We start from the raw sequence: 18,962 nt of genomic DNA on the forward strand, positions 1-18,962 counted from the left end.
TTCATAATGTCACACATATTTGTAGTGAATGTTTACAACACACAGGGAGGCTACATATCTTATAATTACTTTATTCAGGCAAACAAAAAAAACACATCAATTGAGGGGGCACTTGCTTATTTTTCCATCAATTTGTCAGAGAAAGTGATTCATGTGACCACAGGATGAATCACTCCTGTAATTTGGTTTGTGTGCACGGGTACTGGGAAATACACGTATGTATTAACACAGAACGCATCCATTTGGCTTTGTGGATCGAAACAGAGAGTATATGCAAAATACAACAAAATAAAATTCTGACTTCTGAACTACAATCTAAAGTGACAGAGATTCCATCTTCGAGGAATAGATAAAGTCTGTCATTTTTAGATTAAAGGTCTTTCAAGCTTAGCCTTTAATCACAGACCATAAAAGTGAGCGTCCATCATGGGTTATGATATCTTAATTGGCAGTTGCTTTATAATCATCTGCACATATGTAATGGACAAAAAAGACAGGAAATTGATGTCACCAACGTGTTTCTTTTAGACTTCAGTCTTGATAAACGGTCTGAATAAAAAGCCTCACAATAAATTCACTATGATGAGCAGTCAGGTTGAATTTATGCTTAGTACACATTTGATGGCTGTTTTTGCCACATTTGATGCCTGTTTTTGCCCCATTCGTTGTGTTCCAGGCAAGAATTTGTATGTGTAATTTAAATATTAGATAATAATTTTCCTTTAGGGGTTTCAATTGGTCAAATGGCCTTTCTTAAACTTTCTTTTTTTCTTTTTTAGCAAAATAGGTTAGAACTAGGGGTGTAACAATACACGTAATTCTTGCTTTGTAAAAGAAAACAAAAGCCCAAACAGAGAATCAAATGTCCGAAGCACCCGCTGTTGCGCTGACAACAGACGGCCGGATGCCACGGACTACTCAAAGCTAGCTGAGTGTAACGACACATTACCTTACTACTGAAGGGGGGATGAAGAGCCATTGATTTAATACAATGTTTCTTTCTTGTTTGCTAACATGATTGTGTATTCCATGCTAAAAGCCCATGATGGGGCCAGTTGATTGAATTACTTCTGAAAATCCAAACAGCAGAACCATTTCAATCATGCATCTAATTTTCACAAGTGTCCTTCAGCTTTTCTGTTCCACATAGAGCTTGTCCTTATGATTGACTGACTTTATGAATAAATTATGGTCAGGCGTTTTTCATAATAGATTTCATGAGCAGATGCGTCCTCAGGAGCCAGGGAACTGAAATCATCATGGTTTCAATCCAATGACGTGTTTTGGCCATGTAGGGTGGTGTAGGCATGTTGAGATCTGCACATAAACGGTATGAATACGCTGCAGAATATAAATCTACCGCCACCGCAACTGATTTCTTCAGCTTAATTGTTACACTTCAAATGATACTTCAGCTGCTTTGAAGTGCTTGAGCTTCAACTACAATTCCTATATGTCAAACAAATTACAATTTCTGTTTCTGCAGAAAGCATGATGTTCACTCTGTAAATTATGGTCCCATTTCGAGTAAAATAGACTACAGCGAGTGGTGTGCTTCAGGGCGTGGCTACCTTGTGATTGACTGCCATGGCGTTGTCTGGTCTGGGAGTTGTTTGCGTTTTCGTCTTACAACTTTAACCCTTTTTTGTGTGTTTTCAGTTCGTGAAAGTTAATTGTTACTGTTTTATTTGCCTAAAAATGCCCTACTCAGCATTTGGTTGTACTTAGCTCCACCCCTTTCGTCTTACTTCTGGTCCCAAAAACCAAGATGGCTATGGCGAAAATGCCCATGTCGAGGCTTCAAAACTGTAGTCCACAAACCAAAGGGTGACGTCTAACTTCAATTTCCTGAAAGAAATAATGAATTTCGCCCACCTTCTTTAATGTCCCTCATCCCTACATCTCCCTACGCTCCATAAACAACCAAATATGTTCCAGCCTTGCTGGCACAATCAATGACATCAGAACACCACTTCCAAAAACCTTCCACCTATCTATGTTTGTTTCTGTCATCCTTCACCTCTCTCCTATCTCCGTAGACCTGATGTCTGTCATGATCTTTTCCTCATTGTTGCCTTCTCCAACTTCACTCTCTGTCTACATTCCCGAGTTGACAACAAGAACATGCATTTCACACGCCAACAAAGTTGTAAATTCCAGAAGTCTGTTGATGAACAAAATACCAGGAAAAAGTCAATTATATTCATATAAGCTTTATTTCTTTGTATCACTACGTACATTGACATGCCTTCATGCCTAGACCCCTAACAAGAGCAAAGAGTCACCATCTAATCACTGTGTTAAAAGCAAGCTCCAGAACCTGGATGGCTTTAACTTTTAGTACTCTTGTAGCAGTCTATACATTTCCCTGGCCTTGCAAATTAATCGTTTATTTAGCGAGCAAAGCAGTGAAATCATCTGAATTCTACCAACTAAGATAGAGATAATAGGAACGTACGTTTCTGATGTACAATATGTTCAGGGACTATAATAAGTCACTGGATGGTAGCTTTAGCAGCCAGGGCTAATGTATTCTATGTGTTTTATGTTCTCTGACAGGCTAAAGGCGTACCTCTGTTCCCATGCATGGACTGCAGCTGTGTTTTCAAGAAGTTGGGCAGTCTGAATGCCCACATCAGCAAGATGCACATCTCTGTAATTGAGGTGCCCTCAGGCACTCCGGTAAGCGAACAAAATGCACGATGCAGAACAGACGAGCAACAAGGTTGTTGCACTTAATCGGCCCAGCTTCCGCTGAGTACATTCAAGTATGTTCATTGTTTTTGGACCATGTGATTGAGAGTAATAAGTATAATACACAGGGACAGGTACAAGGTACCGCAGGTATACTCAACAGCAGTTAAACAGAGGGCTTCTAGTTTTAATATGTAATTATATTTATTTCATATTTGTAAATAAATCACTGTTTCCTTCAAAGTATTTGTTAGTTGCTTTATTTAGTGCAAACAAGTCAAAACCATTGGCATCCTTTATAAACCATTGCTTCATTGTCAAAGATGCCATTATCATATTCCTTATCAGTAGATAATGATGCTGGTTATTTTTCCCCATCGCGTTTCAGTACTTTCACCATTTCCCTTTACCAAAAACTCTATAAGCTTCTGCTTCATTTGCACGAAAAGTGCAATTTCCATTTTGCCTATAAATGAAGCACATTTGAACCGTCCTACAGTCTAGAATGCAGCGTGGACCCTGCCAAGCTTCTCAGTGATGCCCTCTGTTGTTTACAACAATGGTAATAATATGTCAACCGGTAATTAGTCGGTGATTTATTGTTTATTATTCGCAGTGAAGTGATGTTAAATGGCAGTTAAATGGCAGACTCTGGCATTTATTTTTAAACATGGGGGCACCCCCCCACCAGTGTTTGAATCTTACAGACAGACCTTGTATATGTAACTGAAGCCGCTGTCTGTTCTTTGTTGATGAATCAAAGTGTCAGTGATTCACACAGATGTAGACACATATTAACATTTGGTTCAATGAGGCCCAATGATCTGTTCATGGTATGTTTTCGAGAACCCCTGTTAAAAAATAGCCGGCTTTCAAATTGTAGCCCGTCGTGATCTCGTGAATGGCCCTTCGTCAAATTGGTCCTCATCTTCTTTCTCCTCTCCTTCTCGCTGTGTTCGCCCTCTTCTTCTCCCTTAGGAGACAGAGGGGACGGGTCAGGCTCCTGGGGGACCAGAGGGCGACGAGGGGGTGACGGATGTCATCCAGCAACTTCTCGAGCTGTCTGAGCAGGTCAGCGGGGAGACAGACCAGCCCCAACATCCAGAGCCAGCTATTGCCATGGAAACTGCCATCAACCAGGACATACTGCAGGTGAGCAAAGGACATTAAGGAAAGGAAATTAAATGACGAGAACTAGACTCAGTGGTATTCAGAGCTCCATAGACCCACTGGGAACCACATGCCTCTGACCTAATCTGCAGAATGATTGAAATATTAAACGCTTAAACGAGGGTACCACTTCAGCTCCGATCCATCAATGTGACATGCACTCTTGAAGATATGAGGAAAGACAAAAACTACTTATTCTGAAAATTCTTCTTGTCGTCTTGTGTGTGTGTGTGTGTGTGTGTAAGGTGCTTGCAGTTAAGCACGGGAGCACACAAATGCACAAGTCCACATACACATCATGAAGATCAGCATCTTTCATTTCAGACCTACGAGTTAGTGGAGCCCTTTATGTGGAAATTATTCGGCTGGAGATAGGAGGACCCACTGTGGGAGTGTATTTGGACACAGGAGGAGATGAAAAGAACTCACTTAAAGTCTCTGAAATCATTTTTGTTGAAACTAAATTATATTCTCATTTTCGCTCTTTTGGCGACTGAATGGCAGGATTTTGGTGCTTGTGGAAACACTATCCGTCCAGGGGAAAGGAGACCGTTAATAAATAATAGATACCAGGAAGCTTTATAAATGAGTAGTGCTGGAGAGTTGGATAGAGCCTCTCCTCTCCAACACAAAAGGATGTGATTATCACTGAGATTTGGTTCTGAGTCATCATATGTTTTTGGCCAATGTTTCGTTAACTTTTGTCACATTATTTCAAGTCATACTTTAAATTGCTGAATGTTTAATAATAATAGTTCTTTACATCGATAGGTTTAGTATTGTTTATGTTCTGTTATAGTAACCCCTTCGGTCCATGACAGGACTTGGTCAGTTGAACATTCTGTTGTATCAGCATCAACGTTTTCATTTTTGAATGATGTATTCATTTTTATTGTTAGTTATCACATGCCTAAAACAAACTCAAGCTTTTAAAACTGAAAGCTAAATAAGAGCCATTGAGTAATTGTGTGATTCACAATCTGAATAGTTGATTTAATCAATTGATTATTCGACTATTAAATCAGTGTTTATTTGCATGAAGACGTTTTTTAAGCCGTGGTATCCGATCAGATTCTTCTTCTGATCCTTTAGCAAGCTCTGGAGAACAGTGGGCTGAGTGTGGTCCAGCCGCAGAGCGACGCCTCATCCAGAGAGTCGCAGAACCAGACCACCGACGGCGCTGCTGGAGAAAGCAAGAAAGCACACGGTCCCGACAAACCGGCCAGGGAGAAGAAAAGGAGCATTTTCAAGAAACCTATTCAAATGCCAGGTAGAGGGGAACATCACAGGACATTAACACAAGCATTGTATGGTAGTCACGATAATCATCAAATGAGACATTGAGTCCTTACGGATTAGTGTTGAAGCTCAGTAGGTTTGGTGTTTCCGTTCAGTGAAATTATTCATAAACGTGACTTCTCTCTTCTTTGAAATTTGTAAACCATGTTTGCACAAAAGTTGTTTCATTGATGAAGCTTTACAAAGATGAAACATTCATAAAGGGAAACAGCTTTCAGTTGGAGACGCCAAGCTGTCGGCTGACAGAAACACTGGACAGCTGCTTCACTCCGTCTTCCTTTCACAGGCTCCATCAGAGAGGAGAATGGCGTCCGCTGGCACGGCTGCCCATACTGCTGCAAGGAGTTCAAGAAACCCAGCGACCTTGTGCGCCACATCCGCATCCACACGCACGAGAAGCCTTTCAAGTGCAAACAGTGCTTCAGAGCTTTTGCTGTCAAGAGTACTGTTGTGAAAAAATGTGATGTTGTTGTCTTTCACACTTAGAGCAGGTTTAAGAATGAAACAGAAGCTCTCAGAGGCGTATAGTTAAATCAAAGCAATAGATTTATTTATCAACAGAGTTATGAGTTATTCAGCCCAGCCATCAAACAAGCTTGGGTGCTAATGGATGAACTTCGCAGAGATTCACCATGAGACACGCTTCAACACATCAGCGTGAAACTTAATATAGGGGTTCCACCCCTTGCTACACATTGGCCAAAGTCAAAGATGCAGGCGTGGCACGTTTGTACGTTATGGCACCTGGATGGAAGCCGTGGATGTCCATCCACCTTGGCCCCTCCTAGTAGGCGTTGGTTTCCATCAGTGTGAGTGAGATTTTGAGGCGAGAGGTCCTACAGAAAGAGTGTGTGGAGAAAGCCGGGCTCAGCTGGGCGTTGGCCCTCGCTTGAATCTGACTGTCTTCCTTATCTATCTGAAAATGGCTGCCTGTTCCTTGTGACGCAGTTAAATAAGTAACCTTTCACCTGCTTCTCTCTGGCCTTGCTGTATGCTGTGAGCACTGTATAAGTGGTTAATAGAGCTGCATAAGCTAATGGTTATTTAAAACTACAAATATGCTAGTGATTAATTAAACTGTATATAAGTCAATTGCTACTTAAAGCTGCATATTAACTAGCTGTTAATTAAGCTGTATATAAGCTAATTGCTGATTAAAGCTGTATATAAGCTAATTTTCTCAACAAATCCCTCTCTTGACGTCTGAAGGACGTCACTTTCTTTACTTTCCTGCCCTGTTCACACGCTGGTGTCTTCCTCTGCCTCTCCTGACCCTACCAGGCTGTTCTGCTCTTCCCATACTGGGTAAGCTCCATAAGGAGGGGGTGGTAATGGTTCCTTGGAGAGGGCAGTGGTGATAGGACGGCCAACCAAAGAACGAATACAGGGTATTATACAACATCCACATGAGACCAGTATTGCAATGAACACACCCACTGACACTGCTATTGACAAGATCAGGTGCTTCCATTTTCCAAACATGTTTTCCATCCAATCTCCAAATGGATTATTCACACCTGATGCTTCCTGCATTTCTTTTGACAGTGCCTTCAGACTATTCAGTGCTTTTGTGACTGAACCGTCCGGCGCAGTATTGTTGGGGATGTTAGTGCAACACAGGTCTCCAAACATTAAGCAAGCAACATGTCCAAAGCCATTCTGTTTTGCATAGAAATCAAAGAAGTTGGGGCCAGCTGCTCAGCCAGACCCTCTATTGCATCCCTAGTATGATTAGCCAAACGAAGAACATTGTAATGCACATAAGTGATACGATCAACATTTTTATTCACAGTTATCCATGGAATAATACTTGCGATACTCTCAAAACCTACTGCAATTTGATATACCAATTTGTATTGATTAGGCACTCCTCTGGTTCACTCTGATTGTACCTATGTAGGTTGGACCTTTGTCCAGACTGACTATCCTACTGCAGTTGCGTTATCAATTGGTGGAAATATGGATGCCAGAGTCATGCAATTTGATGGAGTAGCCATTTTAGTCATATTTGTCATGCATGCGTATCCTGTTGGGTCAGATTCAGGATATAGTGGTGCTGGTTCGGTGAACCTAGCTGGTCTAGCTGCAGCACAAGCTATACAGCCACCCATTTTGTTTTTTATAGCATTATCAACAATTCAATTTAACCAAACATTGTCGTTTCCATGTCCTGTAGCTAATTGGATCACCTGTTGGTGGTTGCTGAAAAGTCAAATTACAAAACAAATTATGCATTTTGCGTCAGATTACCTCGGACCTCTGCTAGAGGTCTGGACGGCTCAGGTGCTGGGGCACAGTGTGACAGGTGGTGCCAAGGTGCTCCTGCTTTACCTATGACTTGGACCGAGTGTGAAGTAACCTCCTTCACTTCGTACGGCCCTGTCCACCTGGGGTCAGTCCACTTTTCTTATGAACTTTGACCCTGACCCAGTCACCCTCTCGGATGAGATTTTTTACCTTTTCCTGGTCAGCTGCACTGGTTCGCTGGACCTGTTTGGAGAGAGCCTCCGTGAGAATGATTAATGCAGTCACATATGCCTTCATTTCAACTTGCTGCACATCTAAGTATATGTACATCTATGTATCTATGTATATCTATGTATATGACTACCGTCTCTTGGAGGACCAGGCATTTGCCTCCCTGTCATTAACTCATGTGGTGAAAGATGCATCTTATTTCCTTGTGCGCTCCTCACTGCCATTAGAGCTAATGGTAAAATTTCAACCCATGTCAGCTTTGATGCTACACATGTTTTCGCTATTTTGATTTTAGCGTCTGATTTGCCCTCTCTACCAGTCCTTGTGACTGTGGATGATACACCGATCCAGATCTACTTCCTGCAAATGCTTATTACTGAAATGTGAACCATTATCGGAGTATCAGCTCTGTCTGCAGCCACTTCACTACTGTCTGTGCGTCTTCTTTTTTTTAGTTGGGATTGCCTCCACCCACTTTGAGAATCTGTCAACCATTACCAAGATGAGTAAAGTCCATGCTGATGTCTTGGAAGCAGGCTGATGGTACAGGATAAGAGCCCATAGGTGTTTTGTACGGTTTTTTCTTTCACATTATGATCCCCACAGGTGGTGCATTTGTCGCAGAAGAGGCACAGTGCTTGCATTCTTTGCAATGTTCTTTTCTTTCCTTCGTGCGTGCCTTTCTTCTGTATCTCAATCAGTGTTTCTTCAGTGATTTCTGGCTCTTGTATAGCTGTTTTCAGAACCATCTGTTTTGGTCTGTATCCTCTTCTTCTTTAGCCGCTTCATCTGCCATGTCGTTTCCTGCAGCTATTCTGGTCCTTGTTGTAGTGATGACGCCATATTGATTCCTCCTGTTTCATAGACAATATGTGCTTTTGTGCATTCTTTTGAATTTTCGATTTTCTTGCAGCTCCGAATGTGAATTTCTTTGCTTAGGAGGATTCTTTGATGCAGCTCCTTCTCTTTTCGATTTTCTTGCAGCTCCAAACATAGTCTCTTTCTCCCCCTTCTTTCTGATACAAAACTGCATTAACATCCCTCCTTTTGTTCAGAAACATCTATGTGGAAAGGGAATGAATAGTCAATTCTTGAAGTGCCGATGCATGTGACAGAGTCTACGTGAGAATGGTGAACACATCTTCTGTTTCTTGTGTTCAAACTAAAGGGGCTGAGTGTTTCATGATGGAGGATGCTTTGTCTGTGGCTGTGGGCTGTTAAGGGAATATGTGGGTCTGGAACTGGATATGACGTAGATATTGTGGCTAATAGTTGCAGCAGTGTCTCTGTTGTTGCCAGATATGTGAAAGATATTGCTGTTCAGCGTGATTCTGGCTTCTTGGATGCTGATTGCCTGTCTCTCTCTGATAGTTTCCTCTTCTTCCATGTGGTGAGCCTTGTTGTTGTTGACCACGCGTGCGGCAGTCTCGTGAATAGTGACCAGGTTTTCCACAGTTGTAGCAGTAGAAAGTTCGTCCGTGCTGTTTCTTTTTCTTTTTAGCAGGCTTTGGGGCCACGTCAAGCTTTGCCAGCTGTATTGACACTTTTAGTGCTTCGAGCTCCATATCTGTTCTTTCCACAGCAGCTCTGTATTCATCATAAGTGTGTTCTTCACTTATTTGTTGCAGATTCCCTTCAGTGAGAGGACAGTTCAGCAGTTCTCCATCCCAAATGTCTTTATCTTTCCATCTCTTTATCATTCTTTTGTACGCTTGTTGTTCCACCGGCCAATGTTTGATTCTTCCATTCATCCTGCTCTGATCCTGGACATCATTCTCCAAGTTGCACAGACAAGAGGTGTATTTCGCAGCCATGATGTCCCTCTCTGCAATAATCAATAGAAAGTCTGAAATCAGTATTCCCAAATGTCCACATGATGGAGCCAAAGCTCCTATCCACTGTTCCTGTTGCAGTTCTTGGAGTGGCCACAGAAAAGCCAAATTGCATGTCAAATGTTTTTCTTTTTTCTTCCCAGGTTGTGAAGTGCCAGCAGAGGGAGCCAAACCTCCTCTTATGCCTTCAATTGACATGTTTGCTCTCTGAATTCACACTGGCCCTCGTTCACAACCTTGCTTTCTCTGGTATGTGTGTGTGTGAAATGCTGATCTATTTTATTATTAACACTTAGGGTGAAGAAGACGAAAACAGTAATGTTCTAAACATATTTCGAAGTCTCTGTGTGGATAGATAAGCAGAACACTCTGTTCCTGCGTTAAGATGGCAGTTTTCTGCCCTAATCTGATGGGTTTAGCAAGCGTTACTTTCAGGGTCACTGATCTTTATTCTGTTGTACGAAAGGATGACGGAGTGCTCCTCTCGGCGTTTTAAACCTTCATACAGTGACCTCACAACTCCGCAATATAGCTTTACAAGTATAACGTGTATTATTTAACAGTGTATGAATATATTTTATTTATAACTCCCCCTTTTTACCCCTGCTAGGTGTGAAATGCTATGTTTTAATTACACATGCAATGGATGTAACTAAATGTTTTATAAGGCCTCTAGTGTGCACCAAGCCCCCACCTTTTTAATTGTCTTCTCTCTGTCCTTGTAAGTAGACACAAAGCAAGGCCGCATCTGTGTTTTTATCAGGAGTAGTCAAACCCTCCCTAATATTCCCAGCGCCAGTCGTGACTAAATGAATCGAAGCTGTGTATCAGCTTTAAAACTTTTTTTTTTTTCTGGTTGCATGAGTGACTGCTGTGTTTCCGCATTACACTTTGCTAACGATCCCTAGGGAACACAATTTTCCAATAAATTTAACTACGCCAGTAAAACTGACACTTATATTAACCCTCAGCTGTCTCTCAGCATATTCTAGTGATTTATGTGTGTGTGTGAGTGCAACGTCTGTGTCTAATGCGTGTTTTTTCTGCTCTAGACACCAAACTTTGAAACAACGCACGAACATTCAGCCACAAATCAACTCGGCTTCAGCTCTCAGCTCTCAGCTCTCTCTCTCTCATATTTACGCTACAAACATTCACTTTCATTCAAACAAAATTGCAACACACTGCCATTTTTGAAATGCGCAGAGATCACCAATACGGTAAAGGAATATCTTTAGAAATACAGTCAAACAAATAAACAAAAGTTAAAACGTACGCCTCAGCATTAGCTCTCTGTAGGCAACTAATAAACACAGTTAAAACATGCTCTTGTGTCTCTGAAGGCAAAGCATAAACACAAGCTCAAAACGTACACTGCCATTCTCTGAAGTAAAATCATAAACACAAATTAAAACAGGCACTGCCATTTTCTGAAGTTAAATAAGTCACAAGCGCGCTGTCTTCAAAGGAGATGGACAGCTCTTTTTCTCAAACTAAGCAAACTGCTTCTCAGCAAACAAACACAGTACAAAATGATAAACACCAATTAAAACCACATCTGAAATGCGCACAATTCACAAATACGGTCTAGAATGTAATTAATATCTTTACAAATGCAGTGAAACAATGAACTCACATTAGAACATACACGGCTGTCTCTTTAAATATAAATCAGTCAGAAGCGCAGCTTTTAGACACACTATTTTATATTCCAACAGCAATTTCTTTTTCTCAACCTCATCAAACAGACTGTGTACCGCTGACCTCTCGACCACGATACAAATGAAAAACAAATGCTTTTTCAGCAAACAATCAGTCAAATTATAATCAATTCTGTCCCTATCCTACACACATATCAAAGAGCGCTGCTCTTTAATACATCACACGGCCGCTGCTTATTGTCAAAAACAATGTTACAGCCGGGATCCGATCCCGGGCCTACCGCGTCGAAGACCCGTTATTTTAACCACTACTCCATCAGGGTAGCACGTCTACAATACAATTTAACTGCTTTTTATCCTAGGTCATCTCTGGACCTGTACACGTTCTGGCCATTTTCATTAATCTCGTCCGTCATTAACAACACACCGATATAATCAACTTCTGTGCTCTCGTCCAGAAACTCCGTCGAGGAAACTTTAAGCAAAGTAACATTATTTTTCACTGGATCGCTACTCACGAGTTAATGTCCGAAGACTCGATGCTCTTAATACGGGAATTCCGCAGTCACTTTTTCTCAATACAGTTTATCAATGACATCAATAACATATACATATATCCCCGTCATGTTATGCAATTTCTTCGTAGCCCAAGACGTCCTATAATTACGTTAAAGATTACGCTTTATTTGTGGCAGGAATTTGAGCGCTTCATGCGAGGCGCGTGACCGCGACAGAAGAGGCGCGCGACCGCGTCTCACACTACTTCACTCTACGCTGCCACAAAAAACATCATTTTTCGCCTTTTATCTAACGTCTTCTGATGGGCTCATTCATACATATGTACAAAAAAAACCCCCAAATGCTGGGCTGAACAACCCTGCTGCTGTGTGATTATTCTTTACAATACTTTTAATGACTATGTCATACTTACAGTTCGGACAGTCGGATTTAATTTAGTTTTATGACTATAATACAATACGCAGAATTCAGTCAAATAGGCTTCTGCTCACCTTGTTAGTTGTGTCGACACTATCAGACTGTTCCCGAACTGCAGGCACGACCTGGTGGCAAATACCAGGGCTCCCAGCCTCCAGGGAGACTCGCAGTTTGTTTTCTGAAACACAGATAGAGAGGTCTGTTAACATTCCAACCCGATTGCTCTGTGTCGTATCTATCACGTCGGGGTCACCAAATTGTTGTGAAAAAATGTGATGTTGTTGTCTTTCACACTTAGAGCAGGTTTAAGAATGAAACAGAAGCTCTCAGAGGCGTATAGTTAAATCAAAGCAATAGATTTATTTATCAACAGAGTTATGAGTTATTCAGCCCAGCCATCAAACAAGCTTGGGTGCTAATGGATGAACTTCGCAGAGATTCACCATGAGACACGCTTCAACACATCAGCGTGAAACTTAATATAGGGGTTCCACCCCTTGCTACACATTGGCCAAAGTCAAAGATGCAGGCGTGGCACGTTTGTACGTTATGGCACCTGGATGGAAGCCGTGGATGTCCATCCACCTTGGCCCCTCCTAGTAGGCGTTGGTTTCCATCAGTGTGAGTGAGATTTTGAGGCGAGAGGTCCTACAGAAAGAGTGTGTGGAGAAAGCCGGGCTCAGCTGGGCGTTGGCCCTCGCTTGAATCTGACTGTCTTCCTTATCTATCTGAAAATGGCTGCCTGTTCCTTGTGACGCAGTTAAATAAGTAACCTTTCACCTGCTTCTCTCTGGCCTTGCTGTATGCTGTGAGCACTGTATAAGTGGTTAATAGAGCTGCATAAGCTAATGGTTATTTAAAACTACAAATATGCTAGTGATTAATTAAACTGTATATAAGTCAATTGCTACTTAAAGCTGCATATTAACTAGCTGTTAATTAAGCTGTATATAAGCTAATTGCTGATTAAAGCTGTATATAAGCTAATTTTCTCAACAGTACCCTCACAGCACACATGAAAACGCACACGGGGATCAAGGCCTTTGAGTGTCAGTGCTGCCGCAAGTGCTTCTCCACCTCTGGCAGCATGAAGGTACACATGCGTCTGCATACAGGTGAGCAGCAGGTCGACTTCATGAAGTGTTTAGTGTGAAGAAACAGGACTGTAACAGTTTAATTATTAAGTGCATCTGTGCATTAGTTTTGTCCCTCAAGTCGCTGTTTAATGGCACTGTCAATGTTCGGTGTTTACGTTAGCTTTGGTTATGTGTTAGCTCTAAGCTAAAGGTAGATATGTTCTAGGCTGTATTTCTCACAGAGGCTTTGTGCTAGTGCAGTTTCATATCTTTGTCACTTTTCCATGTGCTGTATTTGGTTTCTTAGAAATACATATTGTCTCCTGCTAACTGAAAGGCGTTGTAACCTTTTGTAGACAACAATTAAAGACAATTATATGAGCTTGCTTACATTTTTGGTTTATGTGTGGGTTTCATATTTATTTAGATTGGCTTAGGGATAGTGAATTCGGATATATTTTGTCTTACTTGTAGCTTATTTTTGGAATATTTTACTGTTAGTAGCAAAGTACATAATCAGTCTAATTCTCTGAATACAAATGTTCCAAAAGTGCTGTCTTTCTCCGCTCTCCCTAGGTGTGCGTCCTTTCCCCTGCCCTCACTGTGACAAGATCTTTCGTACATCAGGCCACAGGAAAACACACATTGCTTCTCACTTTAAAAGCTTGCAGCAGAAAAAGCACAAGTTTCCCCGCAAAACCAACAAAGCCAAAGTGTCCAGGAGTAACCTACCTCTGCCAGATATCCCCCTGCAGGAACCCATCCTCATCACTGACTTTGGTAAGAGCACTTGTTGACAGTCACGTCCGTAGTTGCTTTCTCTTGTTGGTTTTTTCCTCTCTTGAGTTTCTTCACTGTGTGTCTCTGCACATAATGAAATGTCTTTTCTCAAGGAACACATGTGCTTTTTAACAGGCCTCATCCCATCCCATAACCATCGCTTGGCTTTCCAACAATACCTTGAGGTGGTGGGCAGTGACCGGCCATACAAGTGCCAGTTCTGTAGTAAGGCCTACAAGAAATCAAGCCATCTGAAACAGCATGTCAGGTAAAGCTTCTTTATGACATTGCCAGTGGTAGTGAATGTTTTGTTGATGGATAATGTGACTTTGTGGACGCATTAATACAGAGTACAAAATGGCCCAAGGACAAGGACAGGTCAGTGGGGCCACCAAAGAGGGGCATCACCAACAACCAATCCCTCTGTTTGACCAATATGACTTTAACCAGTCGTACCCCCGATGCCAACCCATGTTTCTGTGGGTTTATCTATTTGTCTAATAATTGGCTAAGACAAGGAAAGTTTACCGTAAGGGTGTCCCTCTCTGTTGGTGTCTCATGGATTCAGCTGTACCATTGGGAGATTATATAATTATGCCAGAGAACTACAGAGAATAGTGTTGAGCTCGGCAAGTTGACTTGAGGTGATGCGTTTGGTATGTTATTAAAGTAACAAGGGAGGCAGGGTGACATGGATGCCAGACAGAAGTGGGTGAGGAGAAAGAGAGAGAGTGCCGGAGTGACCAGCTCCGACCTGGGTCCGACAACTATACGGCTCCGCTCCATACACTCCCATGTAAACATTTTTAGCCTTGTCCTTAATGGGTATGCTAAATGTATCCCCATGCTGATCTGGGAGTGCAGTTAGTGACAGTGTGGGCTCCATGCAGCTTAAGGAGAAGCAGTGGGGGGCGGGGCTTAGAGAAGGGTCAGTTGAACATCTACCTTTACATCACTGGCTCTTATAATACCTGACATAAATTAATTTAAAACTTACTCTAAAATATCTCCGACAGTCATGCATAAAACTAAAATAATGAAAGAGCTGCACTAAGTATGATGAATTGCCTAATACCTTTCTAGCTGAGGCAATTGTCTTCCTTTCAACGTTGAGAGCTTAATCTAAATAATGGTGCTGTCATCCTTTCACTGTTTTCAGTGACAGCTCCCATGATTCACTGATGGATCTGGAACATTGTAACATTGTAATAACCTTGGAATTGGTTTGGAAGTAATAACCTGTCATGAAAGTTTGCACCAAGAAATGCATAGTTACTTTCCAAAATGTTCTGCAGAGGTAACAATGTTGGGGAAAAAGCTTTGCCTCCATAATAGTTCTACATTTTATATCACTACAATTGAAAATATCAGCGTTTGCAAGAACATTTTTAATAACATGCTACTGCTGTATAGATTATGCCCCCCCCCCCCCCCTTAAAACTGAATTCTGAAACTGTAGTTTAGTGCCTAATTGGATTCCTTTTATCATCTCAGGTCTCATACAGGAGAAAGGCCTTACAAGTGTGTGCAGTGCAGTCGAGGCTTTGCCTCCTCAGGAGTCCTCAAGGCTCACATCAGGACCCACTCGGGCCTGAAGGCGTACAAGTGCCTGATGTGCGACACCACGTTCACCACCAGCGGCAGCTTGCGACGCCACATGACCACCCACAGTGACCTACGACCTTACATGTGCCCCTATTGCCAGAAGACCTTCAAGTCGTCACCCAACTGCAGGAAGCACATGAAGACACACAGGTTTGGGCTTTGCTGTCATTACGTTCTTTGTGCACTTTTTTTTTGCCAAATAGTTAAGGAGCATTAGATATGCAGTGACAAGGAAGTCATGAACAAACCAGTAAAAATGTAATAAAACACTTATATATAAACTCTATGGTTCTGATTGTCTTATTCTGCCGAACCAGGTATGAACTGGCCCAACAGCTGCAGACCCAGTCAACAGATGACCCCTTAGGAGGGGGCACGGTAGTCCACGAAATACAGGTGGAAATAGAGGGAGATTCCCTCCAGCAACAACCTGATACCTCAGTAGAGCAGCAGAGTATGCTGGGACTGGGCCAGTCAGAGGATGTGAATGGAAGTCAACAAGTGACATTGGAGGCACCCCTGACAGACCAACCCCTTGTACAAGGAGAAGGTAAGCAGGAGTTGCGTGGCCAGATGTGGCACATCATAGGTTGATTACTGAACAGGCCTACTGGGTACAGGGCCACGGTCCCTGGACCAGAGTGCATATATAAAGTAATGGGCAACATTTCTTGTTGTGGCGTCAACCAAATATCTACAAAGAGACAAAAAAAAAGACTAGAAATGGGTGTAACAATTGCAGCATAATATTGTCTTTACTGCATGTTTCTATTTAACATAGTTATCCCTTATTTTATTTGCTTTGTGTGTGTTGACTTTGAGAGCCTCTGTGTTGCATGTCTTGTTAGTACTTTACAATGTGTATGAGTCTCCTGGGTGATGATACTGCGTATATTAATATAGCTTTAAGGAGAGTAATAGCATGGCATGGCTAACAATGGAATGTATAAACACTATACAGACCAGGACCTGTTCTCTAAAAATATGGGTCATGATGAAACCAGCAGATCAACCTTGATCTCTAAAAACGTCATGTTTTTCATAATGAACATTTTGTTGCTGGTTTAGAATTGGCTTTTCTAAAACTACCTCCGTTTTAAAATGCATGTCTCGTGGTCAGGTTCAGTACTCTTGACCTCAGTTATCTATATTTGATGACATTTTAATAGTGTATACACTAGAAACTCTACCCTTCATACAAAGCTTTAACAGAGGATACAAGTCTATAGAATATAGTATCTTCATATTGTTCTCAAAAGCAGCTCCTACTGTAATTCGCGAGACCTAATCTAACCCCTATTCCCCACAATAATACAATTATTATAATTTTATTATGAACCTCTTCTTAGTTTGCATAGTTGCCATGCCTATGCATGATGGGGGAACACCACCAGGGATGGAGACAAAAATAACACCAGGACCAGAACAACAACACTATTTAATCAGCTGTTCAAGTACGCCTTAAGGCTATAGCATTGCTTGAACCTCAACTAGATGCACTGTTTTTGACCTTAGCTAGGTGCAGAGCAGTTCAGACGTCCTCTCTGTCCAGCTTTGTGAGTGTCAGACTAACCTGTTGTATTGCTGTGCGCGTCTCTTTCTTTGTGTTGACAGACTCGTATGTGACGACTCAGAATATCAGTCAGTTTGAGACACCAACACTTCCCCAGCCTGCCTTTGACCAGCACGCTCTAACACAAGGTACGAACACACACACACACACACACACACACACATACACCCATACATACATACACACACACACGCGCGCACACACACACACACACACACACACACACGTACACACACACTTTCTATCTAACCAGTTTCACTTGTGTCAAAACTCTTTTGTCTGTAATGCATGAAGATGCACTATCGAGTTCGGGTTTATGTATGACTATGAAGTAAAACATTTTTACTGTCATCTCTTGTTGTGCAAAACATTATGTTTTCTGATTGAAAAGTGAAGAATGAGTAGACAATGAGCTGTAGCAAGTCACTTATCGTTCCAGTCATTACCCTGCAGGGCTTTTCTGCTGAAATAGCACATTTATTGTACGGTGCACAAATGTTGGCCTCAATAAATTACCATAGTAATGAAATATTTCACTTTAGAGTATCATTAAAAAGAAATCAAACATCAACAATAGATCGATATTTTCTTTTTGTCAGCTTCACTCAAAGGACACAGCAGCTGTTGGCTGTGGGTGAAAGCCAGACTCGATACAATTCAAGCGGTTAATTTGGTCACAGAGAGATACTTTCACAGATGCTACATGTCCCATCGCAATGCTTTCTTCCTCTGCATTGTGTTACTCCTCCTCCAGTGTGGTGCAGTCAAACATATGGGTGCTGCCTTATTCCAACACCAACTAAATCTCTATAGGCTCTGACCACAATTCCCAGCCAGTTGGTATATCTTAGTGTTGCTGGCAGCCTGGGTTCTGTGGAACCGGAATAGCGTGCACTGGCAGCATAGCACACTTAGAGCAAACACCTGTCTGGTAGATCTACTTTTTTCCTTCTCTCAGAAGGCACTACAGCCTTTGTATCTGTCCAGAACAGACCTGAAATGTAATCAGTCTTATGTGGCCTTGAGTTGCCATCACATTTTCAAGGGCACAAAGCATATGTGGGACTGGGCAGCTAATCATATTTTAACCACCACTGCCATGTATTATATATTATAATGTATTGTTGATGATGTAACTTTTAACCTTGCTCCCTTGGGTTTCATGTGGGAAACCCTGTATTGTTTTGTAATTTCACTGTGATTGTTCACGACAGTCATTGGACTTCTCTCAAAGTCTCGGTCACTTGGTAATATTGCTGCAGCTCCAGGTTCACACGTGCACGTGCTGTGCTTCGTTCGAGCACTGGGTCTGCAGCAAAATGAAAGTCTCTTAAACTGCCACAGAATGAATAAATAATGAGCCCCCAGACAGCCAGACTGCTGTGGGTTATGCCCTAGTTACTTCTGTTCGGAAATATCCAGTTGTAGGCACAACGTGAAAGCGTTTGAAATTTGAAATCATAGCTTTTAATGGACAAATATGAATTTTTAAAATTTCATCTATTATAGATTTTTACTGAATATTTCAACACATAATTTCAAAGGATAGTTTTAGTATTCTCTACCCATAAATGAGCTCTTGATAGATAAGCTATTTGAATGCCTCTGGTTTCAATGCATTTATTGTCACTTTAGAAAGAATTGTCTGGCAAATAAATGTACAAATGTAAATCCTTTGACAGGAAACTAGTTTAGTCGGCCATGCAGTCAATAACAAATAACGAGCGATACGCAGACGACTCACAACAGACATCATAAACAATATGCTGCCACAATAGTGTAACACACTCAAATCAACACAACTTAGTGGAGCTCAGGGGCCCACCTAGCCACCAAATAAAAAACAACACTAAAAGAC

At 41.7% G+C, this 18,962-nt stretch overlaps 1 protein-coding gene across 1 annotated transcript in view; it reads left to right on the top strand.

Moving 5' to 3' along the window:
• The window catches only part of znf236 (zinc finger protein 236), a 53,443-nt gene that overhangs the window by 8,390 nt on the left and 26,091 nt on the right, over positions 1–18,962 (top strand). Inside the window, exons 7-16 of the mRNA XM_079274683.1 lie at positions 2,560–2,682; positions 3,673–3,846; positions 4,957–5,134; positions 5,450–5,623; positions 13,081–13,185; positions 13,723–13,926; positions 14,062–14,194; positions 15,421–15,681; positions 15,849–16,081; positions 17,146–17,232. Of these exons, the coding sequence (XP_079130809.1) occupies positions 2,560–2,682; positions 3,673–3,846; positions 4,957–5,134; positions 5,450–5,623; positions 13,081–13,185; positions 13,723–13,926; positions 14,062–14,194; positions 15,421–15,681; positions 15,849–16,081; positions 17,146–17,232 (1,672 nt within the window). The remainder of the gene's footprint in view (positions 1–2,559; positions 2,683–3,672; positions 3,847–4,956; positions 5,135–5,449; positions 5,624–13,080; positions 13,186–13,722; positions 13,927–14,061; positions 14,195–15,420; positions 15,682–15,848; positions 16,082–17,145; positions 17,233–18,962) is intronic.

The sequence above is a fragment of the Melanostigma gelatinosum genome (assembly GCF_949748355.1).
Source record: "Melanostigma gelatinosum genome assembly, chromosome: 9".
In the NCBI taxonomy this organism is placed as follows: Eukaryota; Metazoa; Chordata; class Actinopteri; order Perciformes; family Zoarcidae; genus Melanostigma; species Melanostigma gelatinosum.